This window comes from Paralichthys olivaceus, chromosome 21 (assembly GCF_024713975.1).
Source record: "Paralichthys olivaceus isolate ysfri-2021 chromosome 21, ASM2471397v2, whole genome shotgun sequence".
In the NCBI taxonomy this organism is placed as follows: domain Eukaryota; kingdom Metazoa; phylum Chordata; class Actinopteri; order Pleuronectiformes; family Paralichthyidae; genus Paralichthys; species Paralichthys olivaceus.
The window spans coordinates 9,423,092-9,440,174 of NC_091113.1; the positions used below are offsets into that span (position 1 = coordinate 9,423,092).

At 42.0% G+C, this 17,083-nt stretch overlaps 1 protein-coding gene across 1 annotated transcript; it reads right to left on the reverse strand.

The window, feature by feature from the left end:
- Positions 1-1,838: 1,838 nt before the first annotated feature.
- Positions 1,839-15,589, reverse strand: LOC109642330 (transient receptor potential cation channel subfamily M member 4-like). Its single transcript, XM_020107059.2, has 28 exons — positions 15,448-15,589; positions 13,846-13,907; positions 13,560-13,737; positions 13,093-13,273; positions 11,887-12,056; positions 11,435-11,612; positions 10,906-10,970; positions 10,577-10,810; positions 9,437-9,539; positions 9,239-9,360; positions 8,851-9,147; positions 8,636-8,737; positions 8,181-8,309; positions 7,845-7,974; positions 7,452-7,597; positions 7,104-7,216; positions 6,848-6,964; positions 6,654-6,703; positions 6,073-6,311; positions 5,824-5,939; positions 4,971-5,103; positions 4,696-4,870; positions 4,393-4,558; positions 4,129-4,310; positions 3,849-3,981; positions 3,694-3,766; positions 2,571-2,664; positions 1,839-2,453 (listed from the first exon to the last, which is right to left on the reverse strand). Exons 1-28 carry the CDS (start codon positions 15,517-15,519, stop codon positions 2,416-2,418), a joined length of 3,798 nt encoding a protein of 1,265 aa, XP_019962618.2. The 5' UTR covers positions 15,520-15,589; the 3' UTR covers positions 1,839-2,415.
- Positions 15,590-17,083: the final 1,494 nt, after the last annotated feature.

A 17,083-nucleotide genomic window follows, 5' to 3' on the forward strand; every position in this document is an offset into this window, starting at 1 on the left:
TGGGGTCATGGGACAGTTTTCACATGTCCTCCATATGTCCACACTTGTTTGTGCATGACTTTTTATAATTTATTTCTTTTGTTTAATTTACAGATCTATTTCTTTTCATGAAGATTCATGAATTTTTCCCTGACAAAACTCTAAAAGAAAACTTGCAATGTTATAGAATGCAAAATCCTTCCACAGAAGTTGAATGGAAATCTGTTTTTGTGAAATCTTACTTATACAATATACAAACCAACGTACAAACAGACCTTGGCTGAGGTAAATACACTAGAATGGGTTTCAGTGGAGCTCACATGTCCTCAAGGGCACAAAAGTTGTTTTGTTAATGAATTCCTTCCTGGGAAATCAGTGAAAATTAAAATGTTAAAGAAAGGGATATAAACATTTCCTGAATTTGCATCTTTGTCTGGTTCCATGCAAAATGAAACTGGTTCTTTCTTGGCCCGCTTCACATCCTTCCACTAAATTTTAAGAAAATCGGTTCCCGTAGTTTTTGCATAATCCCACTGAAAGTCATTAAAACTGCAATGAAACATAACCTCCTTGGTGGGAGTAATAAAAAATCTAATTATTAATTCTCCAGTAATGAACCTCTATAGTAAAATCTGCATTCACACACCAACAATGACTTTTGCTGCATCAGCCAAATAAAAATCTTTGGAGGTCAAGAAGTTCATCCATACACCCCACTCCTCTGTAACTCAATCTACTGTAAAACCTGCTTGAAACTCTGGACTGCATGTGCCACACAGGTCTACTGCACATGTGGGTGCGGACCCATTCCAATGAAAGCATGCACTGAAGGTACATATCATATGATGAACAATTATGCAACCTGAGGGAGTGAAATCTTAAATAACAGCTTAAAAACCACCAGAGTCTCAACAGCGAGGGTGATATTTGCCTGTCAATCCCAAAGCTGAGGAAAGCCTGACAGCTTGATGTATGGAATGGATGAAAATAGAAGGAAATGGAGATGATGGGAGTCTGTGTCCCATGTGCCGTGTGTTAGAAGAACAGACGTGAGCAGCTGACATTCCACAGAAATTGCACTTTAATCATTTTACTCCAGGGTTGTGATTGAGACAAGGAGAAATTAGTTTTGCATGAAATGTGTGAAAGGAGGAGTGTTTACATTAAAGTCACTGAGATACAGAGTCATCGGGAGTGACACACGCATGATCACGTACATTGGAGCAAGTTTGCACATGGAGCCGTCATGCAACGAGAGAAGCGCAGGGGCAGAAAGTGATGACACCGCCTCTCTCTGTGTGTGTGAGGCGCTGGTGCGGCTGACAGGTGGCCCGGCTGGCTATTTACAGTAAAGGCTCTTTCAATAGCCCTGCTCCACTATGTGACCTTCAGTCGAGCTCTGGCGAACTGAAACTAAGCACCATGCTTATGGAACCATGTTCCACCATGTTTTAGTCACGTCGTGTTCAGTTTTAATGGATTTTATTGGTTTTATTGGATGAATTTTATTGGATTGGATTTTATTGGATTGGATTTTATTGGTTTTATTGGATTGGAGTCCACTTCACTTTGGGCCTTGCAATGTCACGGCCTCATTAAGCCTTTGTTTGACATCTTTCTGACATCAGACCTCTATTGATCATTTCTTTCTTTCCTACATTGGGTTGAAAGAGCAGTTTGATAATGAAAGATGCATTCATTTGCTTTTTTGTGAAGTCTTTGGTAAATAAGTACCTGGAGGGAACAGCTGGATTAGCTCGGTTTTGTATAAAGTATGAAAATGAAGCTGCAGCTAAATGTAGCCTGAAGCTCACTAATGAACATGTTACATATATAATTGCTTAAGAATTCATTAAGTATACTGTGAATAAACTTTATTGAACAGGATCAAAAATGCAACAAAACAAAAACACCGGTCTAATAAACAGACAAATATGTCTTTTGAATTCTCGACAACCGCTCAACTAACAATGTCATTCATCCCCAATCAGATGAGCGGTTGTCAAGAAAATTGGAGGAAAGACAGAAAAGAAACACAATTTTGTTAGAAAGATTAAAATCAAGTATAGCTAAACACAAAAGTAATACAATGTGCCCCTGTAAACAGTATCATTAGTTTCACTGTTATGATAAAAAACTATATAAAAACCTTAAAAACAGAAAAAGCAATAAAGCTTTAACAGCAATGCCAAATTAAATACAAAAAATATATCCTACCACATTATAAATACATGCACCTGACTTTGGCATTAGAATGAGATGAATTGCACATTAAAAGGTCACATTTTCCATTAACTCGGTACTGTAACAGGAAGTCACGACATCTCTCTCTCTCTCTCTTTCTCGCTCTTTAAGAACCACTGAGGGTCTTTGCTAAATGAGTCCAGTGTTGAAGACGGCAGAAGAAAAGCAAGACTGGTCTTTCACCGTTGTCTTTTACTGACCATGTGAGCTGGCCGAAGAAGGGGACACATCTGTGCAGAGGAAGAAGCAAAATTATGCATCTTCAGGGAGGAAGTCAGCGAACACACACACGTGACATCACAACATGCAGAGAGCTGTGTGAAGGCATGCTCTGATTTTGGAAGTACCTCTTAGTGTAGGTGGAGGACGAGGAGGTTTAAACGTGCTGCCTTGAGCCAAAGTGTCCACGATCCAGCTGAGAGCGCTGGAGCAATACTCCATCTGAAATAACAAATTCACTGTGCATTAGAAAACTGTAAGGTGTCTAGTACTAGTGTCTTGAAACCTTGTTGAGGCCGATTTTCAGGTGGTGTACAGACATCCACTGAGAGATGTCAGACAGGCAGAGATCCGTGCTGCTACCGTCTTTTCTCAAGAAGATCAGTTTAATCCCAGTCTACCCTATTGTGTTCTTAGGCAGGATACTGAACCCTAAGTTGCTCCTGACAGCTGTGTCATTCTCAAAGAAAAGGTGCACCCCCTAGAGGCACTGTATGAATGGGCGAATGGCAAAAACTGTACTGAAAAGAGCTTTGAGTGGTCATCAAGACTAGAAACGTGCTATAGAAATACACAGCATTCTACAATACAGACCCTAACTAGAGATTTCAACAGGTGAATGTGCAGCAGCAGCAGCAGCGGTGCAGCCTCAGGGTCAGGCAGCAGCTGTTTGCTTGCTGCAGCTCAATTACTGCAGGTAATTTTTTCTGTTTGTTGTACATCCTTACAGTCATTGGCAGGATTTAAAGTTTAAAACAACACATGTGTTATTTAGCAAAAAATAAATGAGAGTTCCAGTGAAAGGGCCATTTTGGAAAATTAGCTTCCTGGCAAATCATGATATTGGCCCACTCTTATATCTGCCTGTTCATTATGAGGTGTATTCAAATGACAGCTACTCGGAGAGGGTCAGTAAAAAAGTCTATTAGTATTTAATTGTCCGAATACTCCCAATATATAGTTCAGAAACATTTTTTCCACAATACCGTCACTTCTTGTTGTTTTCTTTGAAAAAGGTGGAGGTAGAGGAGCTGAGAAAAAACACCCACGGCCTGCATTGATATTTGTGTTTGAGTCATTAACTTTCTGTTTATCTTACAGATCGTCTGTAATCTGTAAACAATCTGCATCATACAGCCGCCGGGCTCACGTTGTCACTCTCCCCTCAGTTTTTTTCCACCTTCAGGTCTAGACTGAAGAAATCTTTTATAGCGATTATGATGATGAATGGCAAAGAATAGTAAAATTTACCTCATTCTCCAGAGCCCTTAGCCTGTGGTCAATGTCTCTGGTTTCAGTCAGGTGTTTCAGGACGCCATCCACTCTGAAGAAGGAGACGATCAGCTCAGTAAAGAAATAAGAATTTCACTGTTAACATGTGGGCAGGTGCAAGAAGGTGCACTTACTTGACCGACATCCGTTTAAGCCTTTCGGAGTCGCTGCTTTTCTGGATCTTGGTCTGTGCCGTGAGGAAGTCCTCCTTCTGAATGGTTTCCCACGTCATCAGCCTGTTCGCCACTTTCCCTCGTAACTGCAACACTGAGAGAAAAAGATTCAGGTTTTTAATCAGATTTGTTCAGCTCACTTCAACCACAGTGAGGGAAGCTTGTATTTTTGGTTTCAATCAGCATTCAATGTGAAATAACTTTATTATATTAATCTTTAAAGGTCTATTGTGGAACTGACCAAAATGGTGGATCTTGATCGAGGGCACCTTGCGGATCGTCCTCTTGATAAACAGATTGATGTGAGAGATGATGATGAAGGGAGGCGCCAGCGAGGGACGGGAGTGGTACTGAACAATCAGGTTGTAGCGCTGGAATTTCCAGTAGATGTCGCTGTTCGCCTGCACCTCAGAGAAGGTGGAGCTGAGGGAACGCAAATAGAGTTGTTATGAGGGTTGCTCAGCCACGGACAGATTGATTGAAAGCAGTCTCCTCGTCCTTTTACCTGAACATGGCGATTAGAAGGTTGATAAGCAGGATGTTGGTGACGAGCAGGTAAACGACGAGTAGAATCACCACCAGCCAGTTACTGGACATCGTCCTGCATGGCTCAGCACCGCCCTGGATCAATGTCACATTGTCTGTGCAGGGCATGTCCCACTGCTTCCCAACTGGAACAGATAAACAAATACAGAGAATCTTAAAATAGGTCAAATAATTACAAAGTGGCAGTATTCTACCACTGGTTTGAAACCATTGCAACTTTTTTTTTTTTCTTTCTGCACCATGCACACACAAACAGATTTACCGTCCATCTCTTCCACAGGGATCTGCCCAAAGATGTGCAGATACGGCCTGTAGAAAACCCGGCGGAAGATGCGGTCCAGGCGCGGGTCGTAGGAATACAGCAAAGCCTGGTTGGCTACTCCATACGCCATGAGCCACACCCCCAGGAAGAAGAGGAAGAAGAAGATATCCTTCATCTGAAGAGGAAGAATGAGTATTGCTTGGTTAACATTGTGTTGCCGGTATCATAGTGAATTTAAACATTAGTAACACGTCAGCTTGATGGCATCTTCTCACCATCTTGCCAACAATGATGATTTTTGGCCCCAGCTGTTTGTGGATGGCAAAGATGTGAATGAGGCGGAGGGTGAACACCATGTAGTCCACACACAGGACGTCCCGGCCAAAATCATACGACACGTGGAACATTCTAAAAGCACAGAGTGAAGCAAATGAACTGTGGTAACAGCGACACCCAGTGGCCAGTTGGTAAACACCAACATGTGCATATTTTGAATGCAGATGCTTTTCCATGTCTCACAGATCATCTTGATATATTAATGCTGTTTTTAACCAAAAAATAAAAACAGTTTTCAGCCTCATCAGGATTGAATCCTGATCAATTATTGTATCTGACTCAAAAAAATAATTTTAGTGGCTAAACTTTGAATATTATCACCATCTGATCATTTGACTCAGGTATCGCTTTGTTTAAAAGTCAAACTGGCAAAATCCAATAACAACTAGAATGGAACTCATTAGAGAGCCTTCCTCCAAGCAGTCACCTAATGAAACCACATTTAAATTCACTAGATCCAGATTTTTATTTGGATCTGCACCAAATTGCCATAGATATCTGTCTCCCATAATTATTATAAATTTCATCAAGATCCATGATTAATTATATGGGAAAACAAGGACAATGTTAAAAAAAAAAATCAACCTCACAATGTTAGAGATAGAGAAAAGAAAATCCTGGACCCACTCCCTGAACACCAAAATGGAGTCTTCCCTGACCCATGACACATCTTTCTTCCAAGTTTTGTTGCAATCTGTAAGATAGTTTTTGCGTAATCCTACTAACTAACAGATGGACACAGACAGTGACGGGGGTGAAAACATAATATTCATGTTCTGTGCGTAACCACACCTGCAGATTAGTCCAATGATGAAGAGAATGATGGCGGTCAGGTCACACTTGTTCCACACGTCCTGAATGTACACTCGCATCCTCTGGCGCCAAGTCATCGCCCCCAAAAAGAAAGTCTTGGAGAAGACAACACCAACTTCACAGATCAGTTTAAAAGATCACACACTGTTTTAGTTTCACTCCATATCTTTGTTAGAGGTGAAATTGATTCATTAAAATATGAAGCGTCCCATTAAACGTCTCTCTCACCTCTCGGATCTCCTCACACACGATGGTGAACACCCAGAAGTACAGCACGTACTCAGTGACGGCCGGACCAGCGGGCGGAGGGGGCTCGAAGTCCACCAACAGCACGTAGGCGAAAAGCAGGAGGAAGAGAAAGTACATGAGGACATTGCCCAGAAACGAGGTGACGGGTGCAAACCAGAACTGGCGCCATCTCGACACGATGAATGGGCGCTTTGGTGGTCTGGGAGTCTGAGGTATGCCTGTGAGGAAGGTCGTTGGACATTGGATTAGCAGCTGATCAGTCGGAACAGCTGAATGCATCAAGCAACAAATATTCATGGCCGATCAAATCACATTAATGCCTGACATCATACATAAAAATGAGTCTGGACAGAGGAGGCAGAAGTGGTTGTGGATTTTATTTCCTTTTATATCCCTTCAGCATTGCATTGACAGCGAGTACAACATGTTAGCACGAAAGTCGGCTATGTTGTGTGTCCGTAGCAGGAAACTGTGGTTGTTGTCGTAATGACGATCAGCGTCAGGCGTTAATGTAACATGTCAGTCCTGCGTTAGAGGTACTGCATTTAAACAGGACCCACCTTTGATGTGTGCTGTCCTCGGAGTGGTTGCATCTTGTGCGTCAGCTTCACTGGTGAAACAACAACATATTTTTTAAAGAATCAACACAACAACACATACAAAGCAGTGGTTCTCATTCAAAGCTGCAACCTGGCTCCTTGACACAACTGATGATCGACAGAAAACGCCAGAGTTAATTAAGTAGGAGCATTACATGTGCTTGATGTCAGAGAAGGAGAAGATGGTGGTGCCGTAGAGGCTGTCGCTGTCCCGGCCTTGACCTTCCTCATTAGGCTTCCCCTCCTCCTCTAGCTGATGGTCCTCGTGTTTCCTGTGTTGCAAAGTTTTAGCGAAGTGATAACACTCTCCAGAGCAGGCAGTTTTGTGTGGGAAAATCTATATTGTTTGGATGCTAATCACAAATAACAGTGTCGTCAAAAAAATCACAGTGTTGTAGATGTGGACTTTACCTGAAGGAGATTAAGTTGGTGTAGCAGAGGAAGGGGCAGAAGAACGTGATGACGAGCTTCCACACCTGTGTGTTCCTCTTCATGTCACCCCACCAGATCTGCGACAACAGAGACTGGAGGAGGACAGACCATTAATGTTATTATGTTAAAACTATAACTCACGACTTATTACGAGTTACAGCAGACTTCCATACGAGGAAGAGCACATTGGGTTTGTTGTATTTGAGTATTTTCTTCTAGACAACACGAAAAACAGAGCGAGCATGAATAGAAGTGGTTAAACTACAAAGATGCATCGACTTGTTCTTGTGTTGTCTTTAATGTGTTCGTCAGAAAACAGCGACAAACCTGCACTCCGTCGTTGCTGAAGAAAAGCCGAGCGTCAGCGCCCATGCCCATCTGGAGGCAGGTCGTACCGCCCCAAACCGGAGACTTCCTGATCAGCAGAGTGAACGAGCGACTCTCATTGCTCCGATAGCAAGAGCTGAAGACGTCTGAGAGGCGGGGGGAAAAAAACATGCAGAGATGACGAAACTGACAGAAAAGAAAAACTTTTGAAATATCTACTCATGGCAATATAAATTATTTAAACAGCAACATCATTTACTTATAAGGAGTGGCCAAATAACTCTGTAGTTTTGACGATGTGAAACTTAATGTAAGTTTATTATTTCTGCTCATTATTTTTAAATCAGTCGCTGTTTAAAGGAACTTTAGTGGATGACACATTCAGGGTCTCACCATGTGCCAGGTTCTCAAAACTCTGGGCCAACTCTTTCATGGAGACCTTGTTCTCAGTCTCAGTCTCCAGCTTGGAAAGTTCTCTCAGGATCTTACAGCCGCTCAGAGCGCTCAGCACCGACTCCGCCGCCTGACACAAACAAAGACGGACATCAGATAAACTGGTGCTGATAAAATTCACCGTATTTTGCATTTAAGTCAGTTGTGATGGTCATGGAAGAGACAAGCTATGAGTGTGTAAGCAGCAACAAGTCAGAGGGGGGTGTCAGTTCAAAAACGTTGATTACCATTGTGGGCAAATGTGTGTTTTCTGTAAGTGTCAGTTCAGATTTTTACCATCTCCCAGAAGAAAGTAGCCATCTCTCTGCGATTCTGCAGAACAGCCCAGATGAAAAGCGACGCCCAGGGGAAGAGGCAGCGTTTATTGCGATACAGGCAGTCTCCACGCAGCAGCTTACTGGCACGCTGGGAAGGAGAAAGATTCACTTAGGGGGCAGCGAGTCGAAGGTGACAGTCGTGAGCCGGTCAATCACTATTGACTTGTAAAGCAACAAGAGTTCATTTATTTTGTGATACACTTGGTGGACTCCTGTTACGTGCTTCTGCAAAATCTAAAAACAATCCATCACAATTTTGCAATAAAATCTAATTTCACCAAAATGTTCAGATTTGATAGCATCAACAAAAACTGAACATCAGCAGCTTTGTAAAGGTCGTTTTGTGGCTGAGTTGCTGAATAATAATAAAGTGGCCATTGAGTGTATGTCTGCAAATTAGTAGGTTTAGTGAACCTTGAGCGCCCTCCTCTTGGATGTGATCTTCTCTAAACCCAAAGCTTCAAAGTAGAACGGCTGGCAGACATCACCAATTAACAGCTCCAGGACTCCTGACACCTGAGGCAAAAGGGGGGGGGTAGAATGAAAAATTAAATGCAAGATTCTTTCACATTAGTTCTGATTTAATTTCAGTAAAACTAGGGTAAAAAAAAAAAACTATAAAGAAGAACCTCAAAAAGGCTGATATCCATCCCTGGCCCGCGCTGCATCTCCTTCTCCACTTTGGAGGGCGAGGCCTGCTGCCTCGACAGGGTAGACACAGGAATGGCAGTTCCTTGCCGCTCCATCAGTTGGCGCTGCAGCAGGTAGTAGAGGAGCGTGCCATCGGCTACGGAGCGGTACAGGCTCTCCAGCCTGTCGTAGGTCAGGTACTCCAGGATGTTGAGACCATTCTCAGTGAAAAGACGCACAAACTGAGGCTTGTCATTGATCAAGGCGTCCGTCATCGAGTCTTCCAAGTCTTCATACTGATTGGATGAAGTTAATTGATTATCTGGCAGGTTTAAATACAGGAGCGGCCGTGTTTCTCTGAATGTATCATCTGATGTTTTCTCTTACCCTCCACTGTATGTCTCCATTGAAGAGTTCACTTTTGGCAATGTCGACCCTGTTCCACGTGACCGCCAGCTTCAGCTCCTCATTGTAAGGGCTGGCATCCACTGACGCACGGTGCTTACTGGCTGAAAAACACCACAAACATCCAAATAAACATGTGTCACCATGTAAACAATATTTAATAGGAGTTTACATATCTACCTCCCACTAATGCTTTGAGCAGGACTGTGTCAAAGTCATTTGGGCCCTCCTGATCCCCGTGGTAGATGGTAATCATATCTCTGTTCTGGTAGATACTCAGAGCCTGAAGACACGGAATAAACAGAAAAACATGATATTTTGAATAAATGAGCACAATATTTTTTTAGGGAAAATATTCAGATGAGGAAAGAAGTGATTACAAATGGTATAGTCAAAGCCATGACATCATTAAGTGTATGGCCTGATGCTGAGTGAGGAGAATATCAAACAGTTAAAGGTTTTATCAGAGCATTTGAACCTAAGGAGCAGGATTAATGAGAAGAAATTAGTAGGATTAACATAAAACTGTGACTTCTATCAGTCCCTGATACTAAATGACAAAATGATTGGAATTTACGCACTGATTATGGTTTCAATAAACCTTATGACAATGATGAGTTTATAAGTGATAATAATGCAATATGAAATAAATGTCTTTGTGGAGCTGATGAGCTTTGCAGCTGTAAATATATTTATGGGGCTTAAAGCAAGAAACATTTCTGTGGCTGAAATGTGTGCACATGTATCAAAAAGTTTAACTACAATCCATTTTAGACATTTGTATCATAAGAATAACCTTTTAACGCTGCATTAAACCTGAACCTGATTTCCAAACTTCACCTTGTGTGTGAACAAATGAGACAGAGAAAAGATCCAGCAGTTTCAGGAATGTGGGACAAACTGAAAACAGGAGTTTATGAGGAGCCTGAGGTTCACAGGGCAATAATTTAGTTCTTGGAGCTGTTGCGGCAGGGGGGCTAAAAATGTGAGCTTGCCCTAAGGGGGTGTGCATGAAGAAAGGCTCTTTGGGCCATAAAAATCCAAAGACATCATCCAGTTGGAAGCACGAATATGCTCAGCAATCTGAAACATCTTGTGAGTAAAGGTGGAGTCTTGAAACAGGTCAAACTGCAACTTAGAATATTTGAAAACTTGAGACCATAAATATAATATTAAGGAAACCAAGCCAGTAGTTTTCCAGAACAAAAAAAACACAACAGCTGCCGAATATACAAGGTAAAGAAATCCCTTGGACATTCCTCTTCCTGCATTCCAGTAACCGGATGATAATGACAAATTCACGTTGTGAACTGATCTTACTCGCTCAACAAGTTTGTCCGTCTCCGCTTCAGAAGGGAAATACTTTTTAACCCTTTCTGCCACCCGGTCTTTCAGGTCCACACTGGGAACCCCCTCCCCATCCCCCTCGTTGGAGGACTGCACCACGGGGACTGACGACAGGTTCTCCAAGACGTCGCTCAGGAAATCAGCCATACCTCCTGAGCCGGCCAGCACCAGCCAGGGCATGTTTTTTTTCAGAGAGAGATCCACTCTCTGACAGAAGAAAGAATAAGACATTTTGATAAATAGTATTAGTTTTAATCCATTTACGTAATAATTGATTTGATTATCAAGAGCCGTGATTGTACCTCCAGCATGCTTGCCTCCCCAGACACCAGCATACAAAGGACGGGGATGTCAATGCTGCCGCTGCCTGCAGAGATGTAAGCATTCTTTTACAAATTCATATAGCGCGTCTGTTAATTATTTCCTGTGATGCAAACTTTACAAACACATTCGCAAACTTGGAATAATCAAACTGCATATTTCTCAAGTAACACAAGAGCAGAGTGACAACACAGATACAGAAAGAAGACCCTGTTCAATCTTTAAGACAAATCTCTGCTTGACTTTACATGTTGACGAGCTGTGTCTCAAACTCATGCAGTGGCATGCATCAGCATGCATCCGGTGGATTCCAGAGGATCGCATGCATTGATCAGAGATCATCTCAAGACGCTCAAATAGCTTAAAATCAAGGTTGGATACTTGTGTCCCACATCCAGTTCTACCAGATATTTCAGGATATAAACTAAACTACAAAAGCAGAAATGTTTACACCTACTTCCTTATTTCACAAGTGGAGAGTAGATGAGATTTTACTGTGCAAACTCTCACCCCAGATGCCTGTGCGCTGGTGGGAGATGTAATCCTCCAGTTTGGCCCTGAACCCTGTATCGCCTCCTCTGCGTCCCACGCTCCCGTCGTCTACCAGCAGAAAGGCCTGGTAGTTGTTGTCCAAGCAGCAAGAGTTCCGTGTCGTATTTTGGACGTAGTACTTAGCAGGAAAGGAACCCTACAAAAGAAGAACAATCCCAAGGAATAGCAGTGAAAAGCTGCAGTCCAATGGATACCTGCATTTCAGTGGATACTCTTATTGTAAAAATCCTTGAACAGTTAAAGATAAGAGTAAGTATAAATATATCCAAACAATAAAGTGATTCAGCCAAAAACTAAACCATAAAACTGATGAGAATGCTCAAATTATAAGGCTCATATTACAGTGAGATTGTTACAGACAAATTAACAAATATCTTTTTAGAGCGTGAAAAAGTGCTGAAGAAATGAACCTGAGGGTTGACCAGCTGCTCCCGGTTGTGGACCAGGCCCCAGGGAGCGATGCCCAGCGCCACCACCTTGCTGAGGGAGACAGACGAGGCCGCTGTGGCGTGATCCCTCACCGCCTCTCCGACACACTTCCCCACACCTTCACGCAGGCCGGCCGTCAGGATCCACGCTCCTTGGGGGGGGGGGTTACACAGAGAATGCAAGGAGATATGAGAAATTGTGTAACTTTGAAAAGCCACAATAACCTTTAACTATTAAAAACATCTGTGTCATATCTCACCAAGTCCTTGACTTTAAAATATAATTTAAAATAACCACAAAACTTGGTGGACAGAAGCAGTATAGGTGAGGAATGAGGATCAGGCAGCACTTCGAGGATTTTTTTCATCACTTTCATCATTTGGTCTTTTTAAATTTGTGCTGCAAGGATTTATTTCCAGTTCTGCCGTGTCTTCAAATATCTAAAGGTTAACCAGAGTCGTGTCCCTTGCTTTCATGTGTTCGCCTGAATGTTTTTGTTTTGATCCACGGCCACAAAAAGAACAGCTACTTGAAGTGTCCTGAGATGATGAGGATCACAGTGTGCCACCTGTCCTTGGCACAGTAGCCAGGAAACGGCTATTGTATGACTAAATCAGGATCGCACCCCAGAGAGCCATGAAGTTTAATGGTGCTGCAGTTTGTAACGGCGGGAATCTCCTGTCATAACTTCCACGAGTCAATTCTTTGAATTTCAAGAAAGCGTTGATTCATTATTTTACACTGTATTTGTCAGTTCCTGAGACATGTTGACAAATTTCGGAGGGATTAAAAAGCATGAGGATCTCCAGTGAAAGATCACAAACCCGAGGAAAGTGCTACAAAACTCTCACATAAAAACATTCGGAACATTTTTATCTCTTAAAGCATGTATATATAGATATAATCACACTAACAAATAATGCTAGATTAGTCCCCATATTAAAAAAGAAGCTACATCAGTAAGAAAGATTACTTCAAGGGGAACAAGTCGATTTAATCAAGACCAAATACGCTGAACTCGGACAAACTGCTCCACAAGTTAGAGCTGCACTGATGTAATCAGGATAAAGTAAACAGCGGATGTGGGTTCGACAACACTGTTAACTGGTTGCAACCTCTGATCCACTTCTGTAGAAGGGTGTGAGGTGTTGATTTAGTTACTTCACATGCTTTCACAGTGCGTTTACCTGTGCTTTGTGAGGCTTTCACCAGTCCCTGCCTAAGGACCTCCCGTACCCATGTCTTCACCTTTGTCCTTCCCTCTCCACCCACTACAGACACCACCAGATTGGGCGGTGGCAGGCCCCAGTGGGCCGTCATCAGGGTGTAGACCATAGACGGAGGGGTGTCCCATGACAGGCGTAGGAACTGAGAAAAAAAATGAACATAAGGTATGTTTCAAAAGTAGTAAAATGAGCCAAAAGACGAACTAAGACATAAAAAATGTAAGGATTCTGATCATTTTTGTACAATATGATGCTAAAGGTGTCTCAATCTAGTTATAATAAACTCCGTACAGATATGTGACCTCAATCTCAGTGTACTTTGTTATAGCAGCAGGGTAAAGGTTACCCAGATTGCTACACATTTAATCATAAACTCTAAGACTGTAGGAATAAAGTGTTAAATGAACCCTCCAGATAAAGTCACCCACATAGCTATGTCTCTTGCTGGCCCCTGCAAACTGGAGCTCTCCAAAGGCATCCGTCGGGTACTCAGACGAGTGCTGGGCGCTGTCCCAGTGGTTGACGATCGCCGTGCTGAAGTAGTCACCGAGAGCCACAGAGCCGTGGGTGTCTCTTGCACTCCCACACTGGCAAAGGGCCCCATTACTGAGAGAGGTGAGAAGGTAATACATCAACGTGAAACCATCTTATTGGCACAGTGATCAGAGAGACATTATTATCAGACAGAAACGTGCTCGGCAAAGTTCACACTACCTGAACGAATCCTCTACGAAGGTGGAGCACACTCTTTTCTTTATGATTTTGGGGATCCAACTCTGAAAACAACATCAGCAGGTTAGTAATCTGAGTTGTACGTGCAGACCGACACAATCATAGGAAGTTTATTTCTGACCATACCCTTGGATGCCTGGAAATAAGAGAGGAGGGGATTCTGTTCAGATGACAAATATTGACTTTGGCTCTGTGAAATACCGAATGATGGGCTGGTGAGTTATGCTGAGCCTAAACACCCGACTGTTACTTCTGACATGGTGCTGCAGTTTCATCTCGTGTACATGTGTGTGTGTATGAACATGCGTGTGTGTGGGCACGTAGGTATCTTCAGTCTGCAAGACAACCACAAACCTGCCTACTGACACTTGCCTAAACTCTGATATCAAATGAACACTGTAAATAGTAAATATTTAAATGTTTGTGCTAAAATGATACAGTTATCTTAAATAGATGAGTCCACTGTTTTGACAGGGATAATCATGTTACCATAATAATGTTATCAGTTACACCAGTGCATGGGAGTGAAACTGCAACTTTCACATTTTAGTTTCATTATTTAGATGCTGGTGTTGCTAATACTTTTCAATTTACAGTATAGATTTTAAAACAACTCACCAAAGAACAGACATAAACAGTAAACACAAAACCTGATCTAAAAATAGATAAATACACAAACAAAAACAATGAGAATATATATATATATATGAGAATAAATAGCTTCAAGTAATTTCTATACGTTATTCTGGAAAGATGGAAGAAAGAAAGTAAATATATAAGCAAATTAAAAATAAATAAATACTTTAAAGTAATTTCTTTACAATATTTGGGAAGGAAGAAAGAAGGGAACATTTTAATAACAAACAAATAAAACTAATGAATAAAACTAAATTACTTCAAGTAATTTCCTTGACCTGCTTATGGTGATAATTAGAGAAGGAATAAATAAACAACAAATAAATAAATAAAGCAGTTGATTGAAATAAGCATTAATATCCTGATATCCTCAATTCTTTTTTAAATAAAGTAATATTAAATAAAAAAGTAAATAAAATATTTCCTAATATTCTACATCCTCGGCTTTAAAAGAAACAAGGAAATCTAATATATTGTTTTCTCCTGGAGGTTATGTGAATAAGTTTTGAGTGAAGTTTTTAGAGGTGTTTTTGAAGAAGCACTGGAGGTGGAGTGTAACGCAGAGAAACGTACGCTGCCTCAGAAAGTTGCGGTGAAGTCACCGTGAATCGACTCTTACGTATCAAACGCTTGCAGCAGTGTCGGTTGTTCCGCAGCGATGCTAACGTTAGCTTCACTTCCGCCGTCTGGACGCGAGACACAACAGCTGCGCAGCTCTGTCACAGAGGACTGACACTTCTGTTTACACACAACACACATGAACCACTGTCCCCGTGTGTGTCCGGGACCACACACCAGACTGTGAGTATCGAACTGTGACTCAGTGTGAGTCGTTCATCGTGAGTCTGGACCACAGAGACGAACTTCCACCTTGTTTTTAAACTTCCCTACAGTTTTCTTTGCCCACACGTCACCAAAGTCACCGTGAACGGAAAGTTTGAAACCCACCTGGTCCTTCTCGGATTTACAGATTTTGTCTTCTTCTTCTCCTCCTCCTGCTCCTCCTGGTGTGTCCCTCATGTTGTTTCGTGTCCTCTTCCTTTGCTGCAGTTGTTGGTCTCAGAGGGAGACAGACAGGGAGGGAGGAGAGGACCTCAGGGCTCCTTCCTGGTCATGATCCTCCGGAGAGAAGACTCGTGTTCTGAGCTAAACCGGAGCTAAACGTGTGGGAAGGGAATCTAAGGAGACGCCATTTGTCTTTCTGCAGCCACAGACACTGGATCAGGGCAGACAACGCCGCTCAGGTGAGGGTGTGGTTCGACAGAGAGGCAGACACGTTGTAAAAGCCACCCCTCAAAAGTGTGAGGAAAGGTGGGGCCACGTCCAAGACACTGACTGGTAATACCTGGAGAGAGCTGGAGCCCACTCACCAGGATACACCTTCCATGGGTGTCTGATTTTAAGACGAGTTAAGGAAGCTATCTTCCTTACCTCTTGTACATGTAGTTTGGTATGTACGAGGGAAGGAAGTAGGTAAGATAGGTATGTAGGTTGGTAGGAAGTAAGGAAGGTAGGTAGGATAGGTAGGAAGTAGGTCAGTAGGTGGGTAGGTAGGAAGGAAGTAGGATAGGTACGAAGGTAGGAAGGTAGGTAGTGAGAAAAGTAGGTAGCAAGGAATTTAGGTTGGTGGTAGTTGTATGGCGAGAGAGAGATAGAGAAAAAGATAGAAAGATAAACTTTATCGAGCCCAAATAAATTCACTTCTTACAGCATATATATATATATATATATATATATATATACAGTATATATGCATGTAGACTAATTGCATGTTCAGTAATTTCTAATGTCTCTTTTTATGCTTGGAAAACACTAAAATTCTTACACCTGAAAAGTTATTATAACTATGATTTTTTTTAAATTGCCACTAATCATAAGAAGTGACACGACTGTAGCCGACAGACACATGGAGACAGACTAACGTGTGTATTTCCTGCTGTCATGGCTACCTAAGAATATCACAGTGTAAAGCCTGGAGTACCGAATGTCTCAGCCACTTCACACCATCGACTGCAATGAACGGCAGAATTTTTTTAAAATGTTAATTTATTCATATTTTGCATACAGGCAATTTTTTTCAGCATTAAATATTAATTAAAAAACAAAAACATACTCTGCAGGGCCACAACTTATGATCTGTGATCCCAAAGGCAAACATCTGCATATATAAACTATATCTACAATACTTATTAATATTAAATAATTATTATAAAATACATTTAAATATTGAAAAAACATGTTATAGGTGTATTTCACGCACATATTAGATAAGTACCAGTCAGTCAGAACATAAACAGATAGATTTGGTTGTAGACTATGTTGAGAACTCTCCACCTCCTCAGTCCATAATATTTCCTCTCAGTCCTATCTCCCGTATCCCTGCGGGTCGTTGGTCTTCTTCGACTTCTCTTTACCATCTGTTTTGCTTAAGGTGAATAAAGTGTTGGCCAGGTTGTGGAGCTGGCAAGTCCCGAGCTGGCAGCCAGGCTGAGGTGAGCGTCGTGGGCGTCGTGGGCGTAACCTCAGTGCCATGCTGTCGAATGGAAAGAGGGTAGAGGTCAGAGTTGGCCCCTCAAAACATTTC

Coding starts and splice junctions, on each gene's coding strand:
- LOC109642330 (XM_020107059.2), bottom strand. CDS start 15,519: ATGAGGGACACACCAGGAGGAGCAGGAGGAGGAGAAGAAGAAGACAAA. Junction 6,965..7,103: donor ACCAACTTAATCTCCTTCAG/GTAAAGTCCACA, acceptor TTTGCAACACAG/GAAACACGAGGACCATCAGC. Junction 4,871..4,970: donor TCATCATTGTTGGCAAGATG/GTGAGAAGATGC, acceptor CTTCCTCTTCAG/ATGAAGGATATCTTCTTCTT.